At 34.3% G+C, this 21,789-nt stretch overlaps 3 protein-coding genes across 3 annotated transcripts; 2 read left to right on the top strand and 1 right to left on the bottom strand.

Annotated features, from left to right (window-relative positions):
• Positions 1–208: 208 nt before the first annotated feature.
• kon (chondroitin sulfate proteoglycan 4-like protein) lies at positions 209–11,683 on the top strand. The gene is made up of 15 exons (XM_081995013.1): positions 209–414; positions 965–1,271; positions 1,687–1,816; positions 1,874–2,080; positions 2,133–2,294; positions 2,621–2,863; positions 2,932–3,159; positions 3,217–3,518; positions 3,579–3,663; positions 4,107–6,191; positions 6,254–6,929; positions 7,242–7,400; positions 7,472–7,878; positions 7,939–9,451; positions 9,592–11,683. Exons 1-15 carry the CDS (start codon positions 342–344, stop codon positions 9,948–9,950), a joined length of 6,936 nt encoding a protein of 2,311 aa, XP_081851139.1. The 5' UTR covers positions 209–341; the 3' UTR covers positions 9,951–11,683.
• Positions 11,684–12,503: 820 nt separating this feature from the next.
• PEK (pancreatic eIF-2alpha kinase) lies at positions 12,504–17,648 on the bottom strand. Its single transcript, XM_081995014.1, has 11 exons — positions 17,473–17,648; positions 17,212–17,353; positions 17,035–17,155; positions 16,827–16,977; positions 16,299–16,771; positions 14,676–15,016; positions 14,301–14,615; positions 14,102–14,242; positions 13,546–14,050; positions 13,159–13,494; positions 12,504–13,102 (listed from the first exon to the last, which is right to left on the bottom strand). Exons 1-11 carry the CDS (start codon positions 17,516–17,518, stop codon positions 12,953–12,955), a joined length of 2,721 nt encoding a protein of 906 aa, XP_081851140.1. The 5' UTR covers positions 17,519–17,648; the 3' UTR covers positions 12,504–12,952.
• A 1,080-nt stretch (positions 17,649–18,728) lies between these two features.
• Scsalpha1 (Succinyl-coenzyme A synthetase alpha subunit 1) lies at positions 18,729–21,669 on the top strand. The gene is made up of 7 exons (XM_081995149.1): positions 18,729–18,986; positions 19,485–19,717; positions 20,425–20,542; positions 20,607–20,819; positions 20,878–21,053; positions 21,111–21,265; positions 21,318–21,669. Exons 1-7 carry the CDS (start codon positions 18,953–18,955, stop codon positions 21,376–21,378), a joined length of 990 nt encoding a protein of 329 aa, XP_081851275.1. The 5' UTR covers positions 18,729–18,952; the 3' UTR covers positions 21,379–21,669.
• The last annotated feature ends 120 nt before the right edge of the window (positions 21,670–21,789 follow it).

The following is a 21,789-nucleotide window of genomic DNA, read 5'->3' on the forward strand; positions in this document are numbered from 1 at the left end:
GCATCTTTCTATGTAGTAACTACCTTTCATTAGAAAAATATTTCTCGTTAACTACCTTTTATCTTATAGTGAATTTACAACTGTGTTGTTATGGAAATTAGCTTTCGATAATTTCTCTTAATAAAAATCTGGATGCGACTCTGGCAAATGGGTTTGGAAGGGAATTGTGGCAACTGCGCTTTCAGGCAATTTTCAGACCGCTCTGTTTTCTTTTCAGTCAGTTCAGTTCACTATTTACGTTAGTCGTTAAAGCCATGAAGGGTGAAGATTTCTTAGTCTATATGTTTTCAACATGTGTTGCTGATAAAAATATGAGCTTTGATTGAAGGTTTTTAGCTGAAATGGAATCTGGGGTTTCTCTTCTAGTCTTATTATTGTGTTATATCTTTCCCATATTGCTGCAAGCTGAGCACGGTGAGTAGGTATTACGGGTATTTTTACATTTCATTTAATTTTGGATTTCTATCTCCTTTCTTTATTTCTTCGTTCAGACAGGACACATATTATTTAAAAACATAATTTTAACATAAGTCGAATAGATTTTTGGTGGTTTTCGATTGACTGACTCTGATGAAACAAGGATTAACCTATCTATATAAGGATATTAATTTAATTTGAAATAAAGATGCTATCGCTAGTAAGTAATACTTAATAGTTTTAATATACGTTTTATAAAACTACTGAGAGAACACCTGGAAAATAGCGACCTAGGAAAGCCTCTAGTTTTGCTATATTTTATCTTCTACCTATATTCTAGGAAACATGTTGCAAACTTATATCAAAAAAATCTCATATCAAATCTAACGCTAAATGATTGCCGTACATATTAACTGAAAAGATTATGGAGACAAAAAATTATACTTTTTTCTAAACAGGACTAATTTTAAATATAAATAAAAAAAATATCTTTTTGTGTGTTTAATCAAGCATTTTAGACATTCATTTAATAAACATATTTTTCCAGCATCATTTTATGGAAACAGTTATATATCAATCCCATTCGAGGAATCAAGAACTTCCTTTGATATTAGCTTTAAGTTTAAAACGCGCCTCACTGACACTTTAATTCTCTTGGCTGCTGGTGTAACGGACTATTGTAAAGTGGATCTAGAAAATGGAAAAGTTCGAGTGGTGGTCAATTTGGGTTCTGGAGAAGCTGAACTCATCTCCCATGGAACTACGAAATTAAACGATTTCAAATGGCATGATGTGATCATCAGCAGAAAAGAAGGAAACTTATCTATGATTGTAGATAAAGCCAGAAAAATACAGTGAGTGCTACATAGTTTTTATTTAGACATTTTTCATCAAGGAAGATGATTTATTTTTATTTGGTTTTTTGAACTGTATATATTTCAATAGACTTTAAAATCTCTTTCACATTTTACCGACTCTGTACCGTTATTACGACAATATATATTCATGCACTGATCATAATTCCGACCACTCTGTAAAAACAATAGATTTCAGTCAAAATGTTGTATATTACATAAATGTCAATATGTTGGTTTCTATGACATCCGACTTCTAAATACAGGATTAAAAAATGGTGTTGAATCCAAAATGACATTAAATAAGTAGGTACCACCAGCTTACAAAACCAGCACAAGAAAATGAAATACATATATATTAATTACAAATCTATTTTAATACTTATTTTAATAATTTTAAACTTAAACTTTACAGAGCAAAAATTCCCGGAAAACACTATGAATTAAATATTCATTACGGACTATTCGTCGGGGATCACAGGAACAAAAACAACTCTGATTTGTTTTTTGGACATATCAAAACATTTAGAGGATGTCTCTCAGGGGTAAGTTTTCCTTTCAGTCTTCACATTGACAGTCCGCTCGCAAACATTCTGTTTCAGCTGAAATACAATGATATAGCTGTTCTTGAATCTGCTAGACAACGACGGTCGCATGCTATCGTGGAAGCTATAACGTGGAATTGTGCCGCTGAATTCGAGGCGTCATTGGATCATCCAATAAGCTTTGTAGAGGATGATGCTTTTCTAGTAATTCCCCAAAAAGATAAATTTAAAGATTTTAGTCTTAAAATGGAAGTTAAAACTATGGTAAGCATTTCTGTAAAATTAAAAAGTCACAACTTTATTAAATTTACGTTAGGTCAGAGACGGTCTGATATTCTATAACCCTGGGACCTCCAAACAGGACTTTCTATTACTAGAAGTATCAAACTACAGTCTGACACTTACTATAAAGTTGAATGAACGATCTGTGAAACTTTATGTACCTCAAAAATCTGTAGCTGATGGAAAATGGAACCAAGTAATCAACACATTTTATTTGCTATAAAGGGTAGTTGATCACTAATAGTTGTAGTTGATCACTAATAACATACTAATTTAATATTAAGTAAGGTTGCAGTAAGTAAAAATAACTTCTTAACTTACAGAAAATAATTTGTAAACAAGGTTTTGACCATCTTAGTATTCTGTATAAGATTTACGTGGTCAATTACTGACGAGTTTATTTTTATCGGCAATTTTTAAACCTTTAATACTCATAATAATTAAACGATAGGCATGATACTATCAAATTCATTATAGTATTGTACGTTGACGGATAACATGCATATACATTTTGATCAATAGATTGGATTTCGGCTATCTTCAACAACAATCGAACTGTCTGTGAACGACCATGTAGAATTTGGTAGAAATCTTCATGCAGCTTTAATACAGTTATCTGAAATTTCGTACATTGGAGGTTTGGAAACAAGTAAGAAATTTAGGGCAACTCAAAAAGGTTGCGGGATCTCGTGCGATGTTGGCTTTAAAGGCTGTATGAGAAGTCTTTACATTATGGAAACTAAAAAGGGATTGCCTGATGCTCAAGTATGCTTAAATTATATTTTTTTTATTAGCAAAAAATTTAATTTATTAAATTGTCGAATTACATACAGGCGTCTGACGGGTTGTTGCCAAATTGTGTCTGGAACTTTCCTTGTTTGCGGCATCCTTGCCAGACTGGTGCTATGTGCCTTCAAAAAGGTTTAGACTCATTTCAATGTATCTGCGAAAACAGTATTGAAACATGCGTTCAACGAAACTACACCGAAGGATATTCTGTATTTTCTAGGGCTTCCAGTTTAGCTACAGAACTAGAACTTTTAAGCGTCGAACCTTTAGAGGTACGTTTCTGTTACGTACCTATTAATTAAAATAACCTTACCAAAGACAAATCGCAGGTTTTAGAGGGCAGTAGTGAGATAATTACAACTATCAACTTACATTTGGTTCTCGACTACAGGAAGTATGGAATCAAGGATGACGGAGTAATTTTTTCAGTTCAGCAAGGTCCAGAACACGGAGTTGTAAATGTGGATGGTTGGCCACAAAAACAGAGCTTTACCCTATTGGATGTTGCTCGTGATAAAATACATTATGTCCACGATGGGTCTGAGGTTAGACGTGATAGCATAGCTTTAGCTGTCTCATTTTCTGCTGTAGACACTTTTACTTTACCGGTATATTTGCAAGGAAGCTTCAGGTAGATAAATCTTATAGAATTTATAAACTAGCCACTAAATAAATTCACTCATCATTTTAGGTTTACCATGATGGTAAATGTAGTACAAAAAAATGACGCCCCTGTGTTTGACACATCTGAAACCAGAGTATTAAGAGTGGTGCAGGTAATAATATAGTCTAATTTGGCATGAAATCTCAAGTTGTTCTAGCTTTGTTGGATTTGTATTAATTACTGCGCCACTGTTTGAGCGAATTTGATCTATTATTCTTTGACTATCAGTAGTTTGAAGCAAACGGCTCCTATACTATATTTTAAGATGTCCGCTTTTGCAGGGCTGTCAAAATTATTTTTAACTTAACTAATTTGAAATTACAAAAATTTGTTTCTCAAGGATAGTTACACATCCAGTATATTTTTAAAGCTTTATCAATTGACGAACTTAAACGTAGTAACGTAAATGCAGTTATTCGCATAGTGGCTTTCACACTTTACTTGAATTAACGTAAGAACATATCACAACTATCATGAGCAGCACCAAAATGAATACCATGTACACGATATGTTCAACTATTTATAGGTAAATAAATAAAAAATAATTTTTTTTAGGGCGCAAAGAAAGTGGTCACTGTTGACCTGTTTAAAACGGAAGACCCAGACAATTCTCCCTCCGAACTGATTTACCGAATTATTCACTGTGACATTGGATATTTCGAGCACTTGCGTAAACTGGGAGCCAAAGTGGATTCTTTCACTCAAGAAGATGTAAACAACAAAAAAATTATTTTTGTTCAAACTAGCCCCAATTCGTCGGACAGTTACATAACGTTAGAAGTGTCTGATGGAGTAGAGGTGAGCCCTCCATACAAAGTTCGAGTGTCAGTAACGCCACAAGTTTGGCGGCTCGATAGGAACACTGGTCTGCAGTTATTGCATCAAACGTTTCAAATTATAACTCCTTACAATTTAAGTTACGTATCAAACGTTCCAAATTCCGACTATACCGTATTGTTTAAAATTGTTAAAAAACCTATATATGGAAATGTTGAAGTGGATAGAAGTCCCAACATATGGGAACCTACTAACAGCTTGAATATGTGGGAAGCCACTGACGTATTTTCTAGCACTAGTTTGAAACAACATAGAGTGAGATATAGGCATTACATTGGAGAGCCTCAGTTTGACGAATTTCAGTTCAGAACTGCTCTAAATAAAACCCAACTGTACACGTTTCGTCTTACTTTTGTGGAGTGTAAGCTGCAACAAGCATCCTCTAAAGTTCTGGAACTGAATAGCATATGGGAGGCCCCAATTACTACAAAATCGCTATGGTTTGAAACTATTCCCAGCAAGTCATCTGCTTCAATAGTATATGAAATTGTTAAGTACCCACAGTACGGATATTTATTTTCCGCCGTATCAAAGTATAAAATCAAATGCTTCGGAAATTTTACTCAAGAAGACGTTCTTTCAGAAAATATTCGTTTCCGACTCCATCAAAAAGCGTTCTCAGACGTAACTGATATATTGGCGTTGTCCGTGAAATCTCCAGGATGTGGCAATAGTACTGCAAGCGTCATGATCAAGTACTACCCTTCAAACGAAGATAAATTTAAAGTTCAAGTCAACATTAAACAACTGGATGTAGAAGAAGGAATGTCTGCAGTTATAGATCGGGCTCACTTGTATATTCACGCTAATTTCGTGTCGGACTTGATTTTCAATGTAACGTCTTATCCTCAGCATGGGATTCTGCAAACTGTTAATGGGAACGAAATTAGAAATAATACTCGCTCATTTTCGGTCCAAGAACTTAACGATAATTTGATCTACTACATGCATGACGGCTCTGAGACTGAACAAGATAGTTTTAAATTCATGGCCTTATCCAATGCTGACGAGACATTTCAGTATGTCGGTCAACTTTTAATTAATGTGCATTTGAAGAATGACCACAGCCCTATCAGGGTGGTAGATAAAGTATTTCAGGTAGTCGTAGGGGGAGAGAAACTACTAACCGGTAAAGATTTGAAATACATTGATCTAGACGTTGGTACTCTTCCTTCGGGAATTATATATACGTGCAGAGAAATTCCTAACGGACAACTTTTTTACGTTGAAGACCTGTCGAAAAATATTACAGAATTTACGCAGGAAGACCTAGACCGCAAATTGGTTCTGTTTAAACATAAAGGTCCGGAATACGCCAAAGTACGACTATGGGTCACGGATGGTCAGTTTCACGTTAATGGAATCCTGGAAATTCAAGCTTCCGGTCCTTTTATCCACATTGCCGTAAACAAAAGACTAATAGTGCAAACCGGAAAGTCAGCTGTGCTATCAGCGGAACATTTATACTACTCAACGAATCTTCACACTATGGATTCCAAAGTGTCGTATGAGCTTTCAGGAGGATTGGCCTTTGGAAAAATAATTGATCAAAGTAATCGAGTTCTGAAACACTTCACTCAAGAAGACGTAAACTTGGGCCGTGTGCAATACCAAAACGATATTACAAGTGGAAACGCGGATGAAGTAGGACTGAAAATACGGTGCAAAGATGCAGTAAACGTGGCTCAAATAAGTGTTCTAATTTTACCAGCTTCCTATTGGGAACCGCTTCAACTAAAAAGACTTAAGAAACTAGTCATGGAAGAGTCTACCAGCGGGCTGATTACTAAGGATAACATTGAAGTGAGTCAATATTCAACGTTATGAATATCTCGTTTACTTTATTGAAGTTATAATCGTTCTAGGTAATGCAAAACAACGTTCCGGCGTCAATTATAACATTTCATATTAGTGAAAGACCTCAACACGGCTATCTTACAATCCTGTCAGAAGCGAAAAATGGCAGCGAAATTCTGAATATAGCCACATTTTCTCAAGATTTATTAAACGAAAATCGCGTTTTATATATTCAAGTTGGAGTGAACCAATCCAGAGATACTATAATATTTAATGTGACCAATGGCCTGGTTTGGTTGAACAATATTCGATTCGACATAATAATAATTCCAGAACATTGGTACTTAGGAAGCAACGATATAGTAGTCAACGAAGGTGGTTCAATGCAACTGTCGTCTGTTAACTTATACGTGGAGACTGAATATTATCGTTCGATGACAGTTACCTTCACCCTTATGGAAAACTTTGTACATGGATGTATACAAATTTACAAACAGTGTTCGAAATCAAAGTCGTTTACATCTAACAATCTTACTGCCGGAGTTGTGGAGTATCTCCATGATGGCACAGAGCACCATACGGATTTTGCCACTTTTATTGCTCAAATTGGAACAAAAACTAGTGAACCCATTCGAGTTACAGTTAGTGCGTTACCGGTTAACGATCATGTCCCAAAGTTGGTCAACAACACAGGACTGGATATGTGGGAAGGTGGGACTGCTTTTATTACAAACAGCATGTTAGGTAAGTTACAATCAAAAATGTTGAAGCATCAAAATCTTTCAATCCATAAATTTTCAATATATATAACTTAAACATTATATGAGCCAAACTGTTTCACGCAAACTTTAACGCTAAATTCAATTTATTATATAACTGATGAGCTATTTTTTTCCCTTTATGTTTGATAATTTGATTAAAGTTGTACCCGCGATTTGCTGATACAAACTTATGGATTTCGGTTCATGTCTAAACACATCTGGTATTTAAAAATGATGTTGATTTTTACTTATAAATCAGCTGATAAGAGACAGCCAGTAATAATTCTGTTTTTAGCCGCAACTGACGAGGATAGGCCAAAGGAAACTTTGAAATTCTACGTTCAAACCTGCTGGTGGGGAAATATATCTTTTATAACAGACAATAATATAAATCCTATAAATTATTTTACTCAAGATGCAGTTAATAAGGGACTCGTTGTATTTAAACATCACAGTAAGTTGCCTTTATGATAGAATTTGCTTTATAATTGCCCAGTTCTAAATGGAATACCTACTTTATTTCAGATGGTTCTCGAGCAAGGTTTATTTTCAACGTCAGTGACGGTATTCACACAACCAAAGCCTATATGTTTGAAATTAGAACAAAAAAAGTGCAAATTAAGCTTTTTACCAACAGAGCATTAAATATATTTCCATTGCAAAAGAAAGTAATTACTAACGAAAATTTACTAACCAAAAACTCTGACGGTAGAAGAATTTTATACGAAATAACCAGGCCTCCTACTTTAGGAAGATTAATGATGAATTCGAACACTAGAGAATATAACAGTTTAGTATCTAATTTTACTCAAGCTGACATTGACAACGGAATAATATACTACGAACATTTGCATCCTTTCTTGGATCTCTACGCTAATGACTCCTTTCTGTTTACTGTCAAGTCTTCTCTTGCTCGACCGTTAGAAAACGAAGTAAGTACATATTTTAAATTGCCAAAGATAATAGACAAACGATTTTATTATGTTTTATAGATCTTTAGAATAGACATTTCAGTGTCATCCGGTGGTCTAGACTTGTATGTACAAATACCTAAAATTGTTGTGGATGAAGGCGGAATGACCACTATCCACATGAACCTCTCTGAAGTTGTAAACTTCTTAGAAATGCATGCAGGTTTTAAATCACCTATTATTCATGTGTCTGCTGAAAAACCACGTCACGGTCGAGTTTTTCTGCAGGCCGATAGAGATAGTAGTCTAGTGACTTTTACTCAACAACAGTTAGAGTCTGGACAAGTTCTTTACGAGCACGACAATTCCGACACACTCTCAGACACCGTCAAATTTTCTTTATATTTGTTTCCAAGATACATAATGTTGTGCAATCTGACTGCAAATATTACGGTGAACCCAGTTAATGACCAGCCTTTCAGACTGGTCACTCCTGCACCAAGTTTCCAAGTGGTTCAGGGAGAAAATCATACTATAACTAGGAAGGAGTTATGCACCGAGGATGCTGACACACCTCCTAAAGATATCAAGTATGACTTAGTTAATGGGCCTGCTAGTGGGAGGTTGTTATTGATGCCAACTTTTGAGCCTGTTAACCACTTTACTCAAGCTGATGTAGACCAAAATCGTTTAGTATACATTCACGAGAGTGACGTGTTGAAGGACTCCTTTCATATACGAATTTGGGACGAGAAGTTTAAACCTGAGTTTACTTTTTTCAATATTGTTGTAATCCCCGTAAATATCACGATTAAACCCGGCCTACCTGTTCAGGTAATGCAGGGGTCCAATACTGCATTTCTTAATAAACAAAACATTTTTGTGGAAACCAACACTGATCCAAATAAAATAATGTATTTGGTGTCCGACGGTCCTAAGCACGGAGTCATCTACAAAGAAAAAGACAAAATTGTCAAATTTTCCCAAGTCGACTTACTGAGAAATCAAGTCATGTATCTACAGTTTGATATAACTGCTTCAAAAGACAGTTTCACTTTATCCGGACAAATAACCGTAGGAAATTTGACTTTGAAACAAAATGTAGAAATGCACGTGGAAGTAAAACCGTTTATGCATATCCAGGATTGTTTTGTGAAACCTGGAAAAGTCACCAAGTTGAGCATTAAATATTTAGATGCCACTCCATTAGCGAATTTAACTGGGAGCAACCCCAGATACACTATCAATTACCTACCAAGCTTTTGTCAAATTAGAAAAATAATTCGGAGTTCTGGAGAAAAGCGTCACGTACTGGACAATTTAATTAAAAGTTTCACGCACGAGGAAGTTCAAGGAGGTTTAATACATTTAGACATAAAATTGATTCAAGTTTCTTCGTGGGGACTTACAGAAAAAATTATTTTTACACTTACTGATAACCGGTTTCAGCCCGCTCAAGGAGAGCTAAAAGTCATTGTAAAACCGGAAATTGCAAATGGTTTGACAGTTTTACCCGAACCTGGTGACCCTGAAGGGCACGAAGGCGATGTTTTACTTACTACACCGAGCATGACCAGAGATTATGTCCTCATAGGTATGTACGCTTGATAAGTTCAAATTAGTTTACTGTACTTTTTTTTTATTATATATGAATTTGAGTTTTGTTGTTGTGCTTTGTAATAATAGTAAGTCTCTCGTAGCTGTACCACTTTTAACAATTTTTCTCAATTTCAGTATCTATCATCCTGGCAATAGTCATAACGACCATAGTTATAATAATTATAATCAAGTGCAAGGGCATTCAACGAGTAAGCACTCGTAAAGAAGATCTACCATTGGCCCCTCTACCTAGACCTCCTGACAGATTATTAACATCACCAGTTAAATCTGTACGCTTGACTCCGCCTCCTGCAGCGCCTCCTCAATGTAAAGTCACTCCTTTGGGGATGACCGAGTTCGATTCTCCATCTCCCCACGCCGGATATCCTTATGGAGTGACGGACGAACTGCCCGATGACTGGAGTAGTATCGACAATTCTTCAGACCAAGCTTCCAAAAGCATTATGCTTAGACGAAATCAGTACTGGGTTTAAAAGTGCCAAAATCTATTTTTGATTGTTACCTATTGCTTCTGTATAAAGTCTAACGGTTGTTTGTTATCACCTGCACTTTTATCACTGTAGAGGTGCGCACAATTAATTAATAATGTCTAGCTCTTTCCGCAAACTGTTCTTGAGGTGAAAGGAATAAATGTTAAATGTGTTTGGGGTTAATTTTATAAATTTGTTTCTGATACAGGGGGTATCCAACGTAAAGGATGCACTGAAAATGGAGATCTGCGAAACCGTAAAATAAATAAGTCGCTTAAAGTATAGATCATATACACACACATTAAGTATGTGTTTTTGTGAGATTCAGAAAAAAGGGATTTTTTAGATTTCCGTTTTTACTCAACTTTCAAATCATATCAAAGAACTGAAACTTTCTCGCTCCATCCTTTCAACGATGCTCTTTAAGACGGTGTTTATGTATATACTTTCTCCAACGTTGAGTTTCTTAGAAACCATTATCACCCTCTTGTTTTTTATATGAACCGAAAAATGAAATATGTATAATGTATTAAATGGCTCTAATAGTGAATTCAACAATGTATGTGTTTTTTTACCGTTTTTGGGTTAGAAAAGGAATTTTTAATAAATTATGCTTATTTTTACTAGAAGATGATGACAAAAATTGTACTTGTCAGGTCTAACATGTCAGAAAATGTCTTGTGTGTGTCTGTGTCATGTCAATTTAATTTTCAATTGTAAAATTACTATCCGGCATAATAAAAATCTCTTGAGAAGATTGACAACAGCTACTAAAAATACCTTATAATGATTTAATAAAACTTAGTTTTATAAGATGATTAAAAACCGGTAAAAACTATATTGCGTTATAAATAAGGTTGAATGCTCTATTGAAATGGCTATTTAAAATACATTATATACTTATTTTTAGAAAGAGAATGAGCAATGAGGTAAGTATTTGAAATAATTACTTTATTTTCGAAAACGTCATGGCATTCAACAAACTTTTTCCTTTGCGGTTTTGAAGATTTCCATGGAGTGCGCCCTGATCTTCGACACCCTGTATATCTGACAGATCTGCCAAAAAAAAAGTAGGATGAAAACAAATTACATATCAATTAATAATTATTACCCGAACGGGGGAATAACACACAGTTCTGATATTAATACTCCACTGACCACTGAGAGATCATGAACTAAATAAATATTATTTTCTATTAAAATTCAAGCAGTTTTCATAATAATATAATATAGTAATAAGCAGTACCTATATGTATACTTAATAGCATAATCGTTACATTTTTGTTAAGTTAGTATCAAGTAAATTTTATCTGTCGAATTGCTTGGCTTGGTCCACACTCTTGATTTGTGCCAACGAAGTTTATATGGGACTGACCTGTTGTTTTAAAACGAGATGTAAAATATTCGTTGTAATGCCTCACTATAATATAAAAATAACACAATTGGTAATCTAATTTTAATGTTATTAGAATAAATTTTATACCATTTTAACTAATTAGCTTAATTAATCCGCGTTATAGGCTTGTGACAAATATTTTTGTAAAACATAGATGTGTAATCAAATCTACAAAAAACGCAAACATATGTACCTAGCAGGTTGAATAAACCGCGCAGAAAATGTATTTGTTTCTGTTTATTACCTGAAATGCACCACGAAGGTTTGGTTCTTAATTTATATTTTAGTATAACTTTAATGAAATAAAACTTTATTCAAATAAACGTAGTTACTTGTTTGTTATGAAGACGTTTCGAGAAGACTCTTGTTTATCATCACCTTATGCAGTTATAGTTAGTGTGTAGAAATACACAACGTATACAAACTCAGCTATAGAATCAGTAAAAGAAAAAAATGATTGCAATTCGTTTTCATATCCAGACCAAAATCAAGCTAAACTATACAGGGTGTCCGGTTAGTGTTAGTGCGTGCATATGTATGATAATCACTTGAGAGCAGATAGGTAATCAAACTGAGACCGATATGTCAATATTTTCTACTAAACGTATAGTTTTTTAGTAGTTCTGGATCTTTCCAAGAAAGGTCATCTGTATTTGTGTAGATAAACTTAACCAGTTTCCAATACTATGTGAATTTGTACTATCGCGAGATCGACCAAAATCGGAAAATGTTATTTGACTTCAAACGCGCAAGCATGAAACTCAAAGATTGATGAACAATTACTAAAGTGAAAATATTTTGAATTCATTTTATGAAAATAAATTAAGTAGGTATACTTGTTTTACGTAAAAACAATATTTGTAAAAAAACTAATAATTTTTGACGAAGTTTGACCCATTTATCTGCAAGAACCAGTCCGTTGCTGGTTACTTATAAACGCCTCAGATTTTGTTACAAACATATTTCACCAGGCATTTATTAAGATTTTAGAAGTTGTTCAAAAGTAAGTACTAAAAACGTACATTCTAAAGTTATCTTTTTTGGACGAGATATCTTTGTTATGTATATGAACAAACCGTATTATTATTTTGACCATTTTTATATGATCCTTAAAGATTGGCAACTCTCAATTTTTTATATAGGTTGCAAAAACACATAAGTAAACGTTTACATATATTTAGTTCATTTATTAAACAATAAGTCTAAATAAAATGAATATATATGCATAGTAATACCAGAGACTGGAATAAAAATAGTGACAAATTATTCAGAATACTTAAACGGTAATGGAGGGTTTAACTCCTAACATTATCACATGTTTTTATATCACTTTAAGACTATATTTATACGGTCAAAGTAAACTTCTTATAAACACCCTTTGTGGCGCCAATAAGAAACGTTGCGCTAACATAAAAATATACTTAAGTTACTGTAATCACAGCTCTTTCCAAGTTATTGGAATATATATGTCACAATAAGGACAAAAAAAATTATTGCAAATTGTCATACAAAAAAGTACAAGGAATGACATAAAAGTTAAAATAACGACGACGACTTAATAATATATACCAAAAAGATCAATGCTTCTTTCATAATCGCAATTATTAAATTAAGCCTTAAAAAACTTTTTCAGACTATAATGCTGATCATCCGGCATATCGATATCGTCGCCTTTGACAAACGGATTCCTGGCGCGTATTCCTATAGTTGTCAATCTTTTATTAGGATCGGCATCTAACATATTTTGTAGCAACAAAAACTGCGCAAGTAGTGATATGTTAGAAAACGTTCCATAATGTCAACATTACTTATTACCTCTGCAGGATATCTTGAGGCAAATTCATCAGGAAACTTGAGACACTTCAAGTCGGTCAAAGTTTTGATGCGTTCCATAGCAGTTGAAAACGGTACCAATAACTCAAACAAAATAATTCCCAACGAGTATATATCCACTTTGTAGTCGTACATACGGCCCTCTGACTGCTCAGGGCTCATATAAAGCGTTGTTCCAACTTCCTTTGTATGGCCCTTGTAAGGGCTAGTAACACTTCTTCTGCTATGGTCACAGTCGAATGTGCTTTCTATGTCTTTTACTAAACCAAAATCGCCCACTTTAATTAGTCCATCTAACGAAAAGAAAATGTTGCTGGGCTGAAAATAAACAATAAAAATATACCATTCAACATTTGACAATAACATTACCTTGAGGTCCCGATGAATTAACTTTCTCAGATGTACATACTCCACAGCATCTAATATTTGTGAAAATATATCAAGCATATCTTTGTAAACACGCTTTTGATTTAAATTTAACCATTCCTTTAAACTTTCTTTTTGACACAGCTGCATCTGGATGTATAAATACATTGGGGGCTCTCTAGTCAATAGCACGGGGCTGCTCTGAGTTGAATCCCTTGAGTGATGTTTTCTCCCTGGTCTTCGCCAGTCAATTTTTTTCTGAAAATGTGACACACCTAAAGCGTCTGTGGCTACAATTGTACCATTGTCGGTTTCATTGCAGAAAACGACCGAATCGTCCGTTTTAGTATCATCAGTCATATATTGGTCATTTTCAAATACGACGAACGAATCCCCACTGGCACTGTTTTCACCATCGCTGCAACAAAGTAATGGAATGTCAATCCCTATGGAATAGGATATGGATTTTTTCTGCGATTTTGCAGTCGGAGCTGATGATATGGAGGGTCTAAAAAACACGTAATAATAATGAAAGTCAAACATTGAAAGAAAAATTTACTCAATCCAGTTTTTGTCATGTTCTTCTTCCCAGCCTAAAGGTGGTTGTTCTTTCCAACAAGAAAAATATCTAATAATGTTTTTGTGATCCAATTTAGCCAGAGCTTTAACCTCTCGCAACACTCGAGCTTGTGACTTGTCCCTTAACATATACACAACAAATAAAATCGCGAAATATCTACATAAAATAAAGGTCTTACTCATTAGGAAGAGTGATTCTTTTAATAGCATAATCACAGTCGTCATGCTTGTGTTTGACCTGAAACACTATACCAAATCCACCTTTTCCCAGGCATTGGATTAACTTAAAATCTTCAAGAAATCTGGAGCTAAATCCTTCTGTACCATTTTCTGATGGCTGTCTTTCGGTCTTGGAAATTTCAGCCTCCACAGGCTTTTCTACTATAATTATTTCGCGACTTTTCTCGGCTGTTTTATTCCAAAACTTGAACACAAAGTAGCCTATTCCTGTGAGCCCTGTAACTAGTGTGACAACCATCACAATTAAGTTCTTGCTGCAATTAATACCCCAATAGAAATTTTTTTTATTTGACTCAGATAATCTATGAACTTACCAGTACTTGCCAAAAGTGGCGACAAACGATAAAACACTAGAAGTTAAAACTTCCTCTTCCACAATTACAGGCTCAATAATTTTAGAGTCATTCTTCTCACAATGAGCTTGATTTTTTTCTTCAATTGCTTGCTCAGAATATAAATAATAACCATTCCCATTTACATATTCTGAATTGTTTAGAACCGACACAGCTGTAGAGTCATCTTCAGTGGATTCTGTGGAAGCTGCTATTGGTTTCCAAGGAATTTTTGTAATACTACTGCTTTCAGCTGGAGGAATTTCCACATTAGGCTGGCCACGTAACAGGTGTTGCATTTGTAGTGATTCATAAATATACAACTGATAACCACAAAAACATATTGTTATAATATACAGTGTGTCCCGTTTTTCATGAGAACACCCTGATATCTCAGTTAATAATAATGCGATTTTCTTTAAATTATAATGGTGATTGTCACAAAAATTAAGTATTTGGTATAGCACTATATTAAACATTTCTATTTACCATTGACGTGCGGCCCCCGGGGTAAAAGGGATTGATTTTTCGTAAAAAAAATATTAGGGCCAATTTTAATTAACTTTTTCTACCAGATTTAGAATCAGCAAGTCTTATAACTCAACTGCAATAAATAAACTAAAATGTAATTTAGCTATATCACAAATAAAAATAAATTTGTAAAGTAGACTAAATTTTATTTATGCTAAAATCAGCTGTTGAGATTTTAAAAATATTGACTGGGGATGCTGAATCTAAATCTGATAGAAAAAGTCAACTACTATTGTGGATACCCTAATACTTTTTTCTCGAAAAATCAACCCTTTTTCGCCAATGGTAAATAATAAAAATGTTTACTATGCCAAATACTTCATTTTTGTGACATAGAATTACCACCATAATTTAAAGAAAATCTGAATATTATTAACTGAGATATCAAGCTGTACTCATGAAAAGCAGGACACTGTATAAGATAGGTAACAAAAAGCACATTTTACAAGGTAGTGTCCCTAGGTTGTATTCATATATTTAAAAATATTTGAAAACCAGTTGTGTAGGTAATGTTTAATTGTAATGGCCCTTTATTACAACTGTCAATGCTTATCTACTGTTGAGATAATTTTATTGCTCACTTGACTCACTTATCAGACAATAACATTGCCTAAATACTAAGGCCGCATTCGTTTTCAAGCTCAATGGAGCGAGCAGAGCGTTTTTAACGTCACAATGACGTAATTTGACAGTTAATTAAATTATGCTTTTGCTAAGTTACGTCATCGTGACGTCAAAAACGCGCTGCTCGCTCCATGGCGCTTGAAAATGAATGCGACCAAAGTTGAGAAAATTGTTCATTTGAGGACAAAAAAACCTTCCTGCAATTTGTAACAACATAATTTTCAGTTATACGAAAGCCATTGAATAAGTGCTCCAATGAAGTTAGTGCATTAGATTAAAATTTTAACTGTACAATTTATAGCAATTTGCAATTTGCTAGTTAGAATCAAAAACTAAAAAAATAAAAAAATAGGGCTTTTTAAGAATGAAACAACTGGTATATTTATATTCTTTAAACTGTGGCATGAGCATGTTAATATTTCATATAATTCATCATGAAACCCAACTTACCTGCTTTTTATGCATGCCAATATAAATTGAAGGTAAAATTTCAGGAGTCACCAATCCAGGCATGTTTTTTGGTTCAAATAAATTTATTTCTTCTAGACTAGATCCATCCCATTTCCACACTCTCACTATTGGAGAATGAAATTTATACTGCCAGCTCATCTCTCCCAAGTTGTTTTTTCTTGCAGACACTAACAACAACCCTTCAGGTACAATTGCACTGATATTAGAATTGAAAGCTTTATTGTCAATACAAGACATTTGTGGTAATTTGATATTATGGAGGCCCACACTAAAATTCCATCTTTCCTGTCCAGTTCTTGATTCTACGGCTCGGATAGTCTGAGTACTCCTTTCAACAATTACAACATCATCCATTTCATCTTTATAGTGATGGGTGCATTTTTTCTGACTACAGTCATATAAAAGTTTACCACTGTGAAAACCTACTCCATAAGTTTGAACCTCTATTCCACCTAGAATATTTTTATTGAACAGACATATTAGATATAAATGCAAAAACACAAATACCTGCAATAACAAGGTCATCAGAATACCTAAAAGAAGATTTAAGCAAGGATTCAGCAGATATTGATATAGGATCAATAGTATTTCCATCAAATTTATATAGTGTTCCTGTTAGAGAGGGAATAATTCTGATCCATTCCCCATTATTTGTGAGCTATGGATGAAAAATGCAAAGTAAATCCATTACAAGTTTTAGAAGAATCCATTTTACCTCTAGCTTATGTATGTTTGATACTAACAATGGTCCAGGAGCAGTTTCAATTTCCCAAGACAAATGACCTGATGAGTTTATAGCAGATAGTTTTCCATCTAGTGTGCTTACAAGCACTGTCCTACCAGAAAAACAGCTTTTATACTAGAAAAATTATAAAAACCAATAAAACAATACCCTGAGCCATTCTTGTTACCACAATAAGGCAAGGATTTAATATCTTTGTTGCCTGTATTTGAAGCATTCACTACACTACACATAATTTTAAAAGTTACTAGTCCTATAATTGTTTTACGCCACATTTTTCCAGTTGGGGTACCTATTTTACATTTTAATCAAAAATTAATTCTGCATTATACCACCAAAACTACTACGAACACTACATGTTTTCAACACTTGAACTATTTGATGCTTAAAATTTAAATATTTCACAAAAACAAATTTTGTTGGCTCTGTTAGTTTTGTAGAGCGGACTGTGGACCATATACACTGTAGACGTAGTTGGTACTACTGTAGAGCAAGAGCACTAAGAGCAGACGACCGTAGACGTAGCAAACAAATGCACGAAGCACGAACGGTACGATTGGTATTGGTACGAAATTACGAAACGAACCATCCTGGAACGTCATATGCATTTGACAGTTGGTCAAATGCTTCGAGCAAAAAGAATCAGGAGGTAGCAAATACCCCGTTTGTGCATTAAGCGACCGAGACGGAAGTCGCCATCTTTGTCCCCCACATTCGCCTACTGCGCAATTCAATGAAACTTCCGAAATTAGTCGTAAAACAGTTTTGTTTATATTTGGTGTTATGTAAAGTTAACTAAAAACCGCAAAGATTTGTTGTTTTTGTTTGTTTTGCTTTTCGGTTCGTTAAAGACTAATTTTTGCAAACTTGAATTATTATTGACGAGTGGATTTGTAAATAGTGGGTAACAGCAGATTGATTATCGTCACTGATTTTTCTAACAGTTTACGGCCGCCATACTGAACGATTTTTGTCCCCCTCTGTGATTGCTATTGCTCCTTCCTGCTATATTTTTTATTCATTGGTCAAATGAAATGATTTTTAGAGAGAAGATTTTTAATAGGTCTGTTCGCAGAGGCAATCCCTGACTGGTTTCCACTCAGAAACAGTAAATATCAAGTTTTATTGGTTGAATGCTCACGTGACTATGACGTTTTCTGACTTGTGGCCAATGGACGTATCTATTTCTCTGATTACTGGTTGGAGATTCCCTCTGCGAACAGACCTATTAAGTAACAAAAGAACCAAAGCTTTGTCAGAGTACGACACACTTACTCCCCAGAATAACTACCAGTTCTCTTGCTCACAAAAGAATCAAACCGTTTTTCCGAGTTTTTGAGTAATGGGACGGGAATGATGCGAATGTCTAATCAACAATAAGTCAAAACTCACAAGGCACGAAATGAAAAAAATGAAATGCGAGCTTCTTCTTGACAAAATGACGTTCATAAAATCTTTTTTTAATCCATTGAGAAGAAATCATATAAACAATGTTTTTGTTTATATTATTTCAAACTGTTATTTAACGTAAAATCAGAGACAAGTAAACTGTAAAATTTAATAAATACTACTTGACAACACGCTGTCAGTGCTGTGTGCTGCCTACGAAGTAGCTGACGCTGACACAAGTGACACTGACATATTGAAAAAACTGAAAACTGAACAGTGTCAGTGAGTCAGTGGTACAACACTACACTGTGAATGAACACTGTGTATGAATATTGAAATTGAATAGTTGTAAGAAGTGACAGTTGTGTGATGGTGAATGGTTGCATCTTTGTTCCTATCCAGTGACTAGAATCCAAAAATTCTGACTGCTGACTGCCCGTAATCGATTAATGAACTAAAACCTGATCTTCAAACATACATTTTAGGTTCCAACCAAGTTGCGATGGCCGTTCCTGCTAGGATATTAAAAGTTTTGGGTGAGTAGTATTGAACCGGCCATGGAACTTTACCTTACATAATGTAGCTGTGCAGCCTGTGTTTAAAATTAAAATAGAACTTTCAAATTTTATAATTTTAATAAACCGCATTTATTTTATTTTTTTTATTTTAGAGATTAATTAGGCATTGTCCTGATTTGTAGGGTATAAAAAAATAGTTATCTATATAACCTATAAATGTTAAAAGAGCAAAGTTCAGCAGGATTTTGTTGTATTTTTACCCATGTTATTTGTAGTATTTTTTAGATGAGCACATAAAAACAAAAAAATATATATTGAGATATGTCATGTACTTTCATCAAACTGTAATCACAATGTTGATGTTTCTTATACCTACCTACTCCTAAGCAAAAATAAGAGGATATGGTGTTAAAGGACCTATGACCTGGTGACCACATAAGATAATATCCATTTCTTGATACTATTTTAAAAGCAGTTAAACTAGCATTTGATTACAAATAATATGATATATTACAGAAGGGGTCAAATTTGGACAGTCTATACGTTTTACAAGCAGTTATGAAACAACAAGATGGAATTTGAAAATAAATGCCAACACCAAAGTAATTTGTCAAGGGTTCACAGGCAAACAGGGTACTTTTCACAGCAAACAAGCAATTGAATATGGCACTAAAGTGGTTGGTGGAGTCTCTCCTGGCAAAGGTGGTAAGAGCCATTTGGATCTTCCAGTTTTCAATTCAGTTAAAGAGGTAAGCATAGGTATTTTAACTAAATCTTTTCAGTTTTACTTATTGCGATACTTGGTGCTGTGATAGTTGTTTTTAATAAGTATGATGTCACATTACTTGACTTGATATGTTTGTTTTGTTACAATTCAGAATTGAAGTAGTATAAGCACTTAGGATACTATGTTAAAAATCCATTTCTTTAAATAAGTAGCAATTTCTGTTACCTACATGAGTATGATTGTTACATTTGATGTCATTACTGTAGTTAGATATAAACACAAAATACTTTACACTTGTTTTTGTTAACAGTCACATAGCCGCACAAGGAGCAAAGCAGCAAAAACATCTAAAAAAATCTACATAACACATATTACATTTAGGAACTTTGAAACAATGGGAAAACAAATATAGAGGCGGGTACTCACTCATTGGTGAAATGTAACTGTAACCAATGAGTGAATACCTACCTGCCTATAAAATCATTACATTCATAACCCCCATAAAGAAAAACTTTGACACCCTGTATATTGAACAGGAGCAACATTTTATTAAAGCATGTTTGGTGGAAACCTAATATTTTGACGTCTAGAATCTAGCCTTCCTTTTTGGAGCATTCTTTACGGAACACCCTGTATAATATATATGTATAATTTCTGGTGACAAAATTGAAGCACAAAAAATTGAAAATGGTAATAATTAGAATGAAACCTGAAGTAATTTCTGCTTAGGCCCGTGATGCTACAGGAGCAGATGCTACCGTAATCTATGTGCCACCTCCAGGCGCCGCTGCGGCTATAAACGAAGCAATTGATGCAGAAATGCCTTTGATTGTTTGCATTACAGAAGGTAGAGTCACATTATAAACACATATTTTTTGCTGTAAATACTTTAAGTTTGTAATAAAAATAAGGTATTCCACAACACGACATGGTTAGAGTTAAACATAAACTTCTGAGGCAAAATAAGTCGAGGCTGATTGGACCCAATTGTCCTGGCATTATCGCTCCTGAGCAATGCAAAATTGGTATTATGCCTGGTCATATTCATCAAAAAGGTGTCATAGGTGTCGTGTCTAGATCTGGTACTTTGACATATGAAGCTGTTCATCAAACAACTCAAGTTGGTGGGTACTGTACAGTAATTGCTTTCTGTATTTAAAAAGTTTAAGTTATCTAATTTAGGTTTGGGCCAGACATTGTGTGTAGGAATTGGAGGCGATCCGTTCAATGGGACTGATTTTATTGATTGCCTGGAAGTTTTTATCAAAGATCCAGAAACCAAAGGCATAATTTTGATTGGAGAAATCGGTGGCGTAGCTGAAGAGCAGGCCGCGGATTATTTGAACAAGCATAATTCCGTATATTTAACTCTCGCTAAATTTAAAATAGCATAATTAAGTGACATTTTGTTGCAGGGCCCTAATGCTAAGCCTGTAGTATCTTTTATTGCTGGAATATCTGCTCCTCCAGGTCGTAGAATGGGTCATGCAGGTGCTATTATTTCTGGGGGAAAGGGTGGAGCTCAAGACAAGATTAATGCTTTGGAAAAAGCTGGAGTGATTGTCACTAGGTTGGTCTACGTGAGATACCATCTGAACATCATGTAACTATTTTTATTTTAGGTCACCAGCGCAAATGGGTACAGAGCTGTTAAAAGAAATGCGCCGCCTTAATTTGGCATAAGAAAATCTTAGAACTATTTATTGTTATTACTTTCTGTATTTAAGAAATTATGATTTACCATGCACAAAATTAATCTGTGTGCATGCAATTTAATTTCCTTTTACCAATAATCGTAATAAACTTGTACCCTGGCCTGTTAAGTTCGTAAGTTTTTGTCAGCACGCTTTACTAAAATTGCACTGTCAAAATGTCAAGCAATTGCATGCTTAAAATGTTAAAGTTTTCGAGTTGAGTTTAAGTTGAACTTTCCAATAGAAACCTTATAGAAAAATAAACGAATATTGAACTGTTGTTTGTATAAACGTACTATTAATTCCTTTTTTGAGACGAATACCCGTTTAAATTGTCTTCTTTTTTATTTCTATAGTATAAACACTTCTATAAAGTTTAATGAGTCCCAAAGTATATATA

Source organism: Ips typographus, unplaced genomic scaffold (genome assembly GCF_016097725.1).
Source record: "Ips typographus isolate SLU unplaced genomic scaffold, UJ_Ityp_2.0 IpsContig35_part1, whole genome shotgun sequence".
NCBI lineage: Eukaryota > Metazoa > Arthropoda > Insecta > Coleoptera > Curculionidae > Ips > Ips typographus.

Bases quoted from the DNA above. Each gene is read 5' to 3' on its own strand.
- Scsalpha1 (XM_081995149.1), top strand. From the start codon at position 18,953: ATGGCCGTTCCTGCTAGGATATTAAAAGTTTTGG. The intron at 19,718-20,424 runs GTAAGCATAGGT...ATTTCTGCTTAG, and splicing joins TTTTCAATTCAGTTAAAGAG to GCCCGTGATGCTACAGGAGC. The intron at 20,820-20,877 runs GTGGGTACTGTA...TATCTAATTTAG, and splicing joins TCATCAAACAACTCAAGTTG to GTTTGGGCCAGACATTGTGT.
- PEK (XM_081995014.1), bottom strand. From the start codon at position 17,518: ATGGTCCACAGTCCGCTCTACAAAACTAACAGAGCCAACAAAATTT. The intron at 15,017-16,298 runs GTAAGTTGGGTT...TGTGGTTATCAG, and splicing joins TTGGCATGCATAAAAAGCAG to TTGTATATTTATGAATCACT. The intron at 14,616-14,675 runs GTAAGTTCATAG...TATTAATTGCAG, and splicing joins GCCACTTTTGGCAAGTACTG to CAAGAACTTAATTGTGATGG.
- kon (XM_081995013.1), top strand. From the start codon at position 342: ATGGAATCTGGGGTTTCTCTTCTAGTCTTATTATTGTGTTATATCTTT. The intron at 1,817-1,873 runs GTAAGTTTTCCT...ATTCTGTTTCAG, and splicing joins TTAGAGGATGTCTCTCAGGG to CTGAAATACAATGATATAGC. The intron at 9,452-9,591 runs GTATGTACGCTT...TCTCAATTTCAG, and splicing joins CAGAGATTATGTCCTCATAG to TATCTATCATCCTGGCAATA.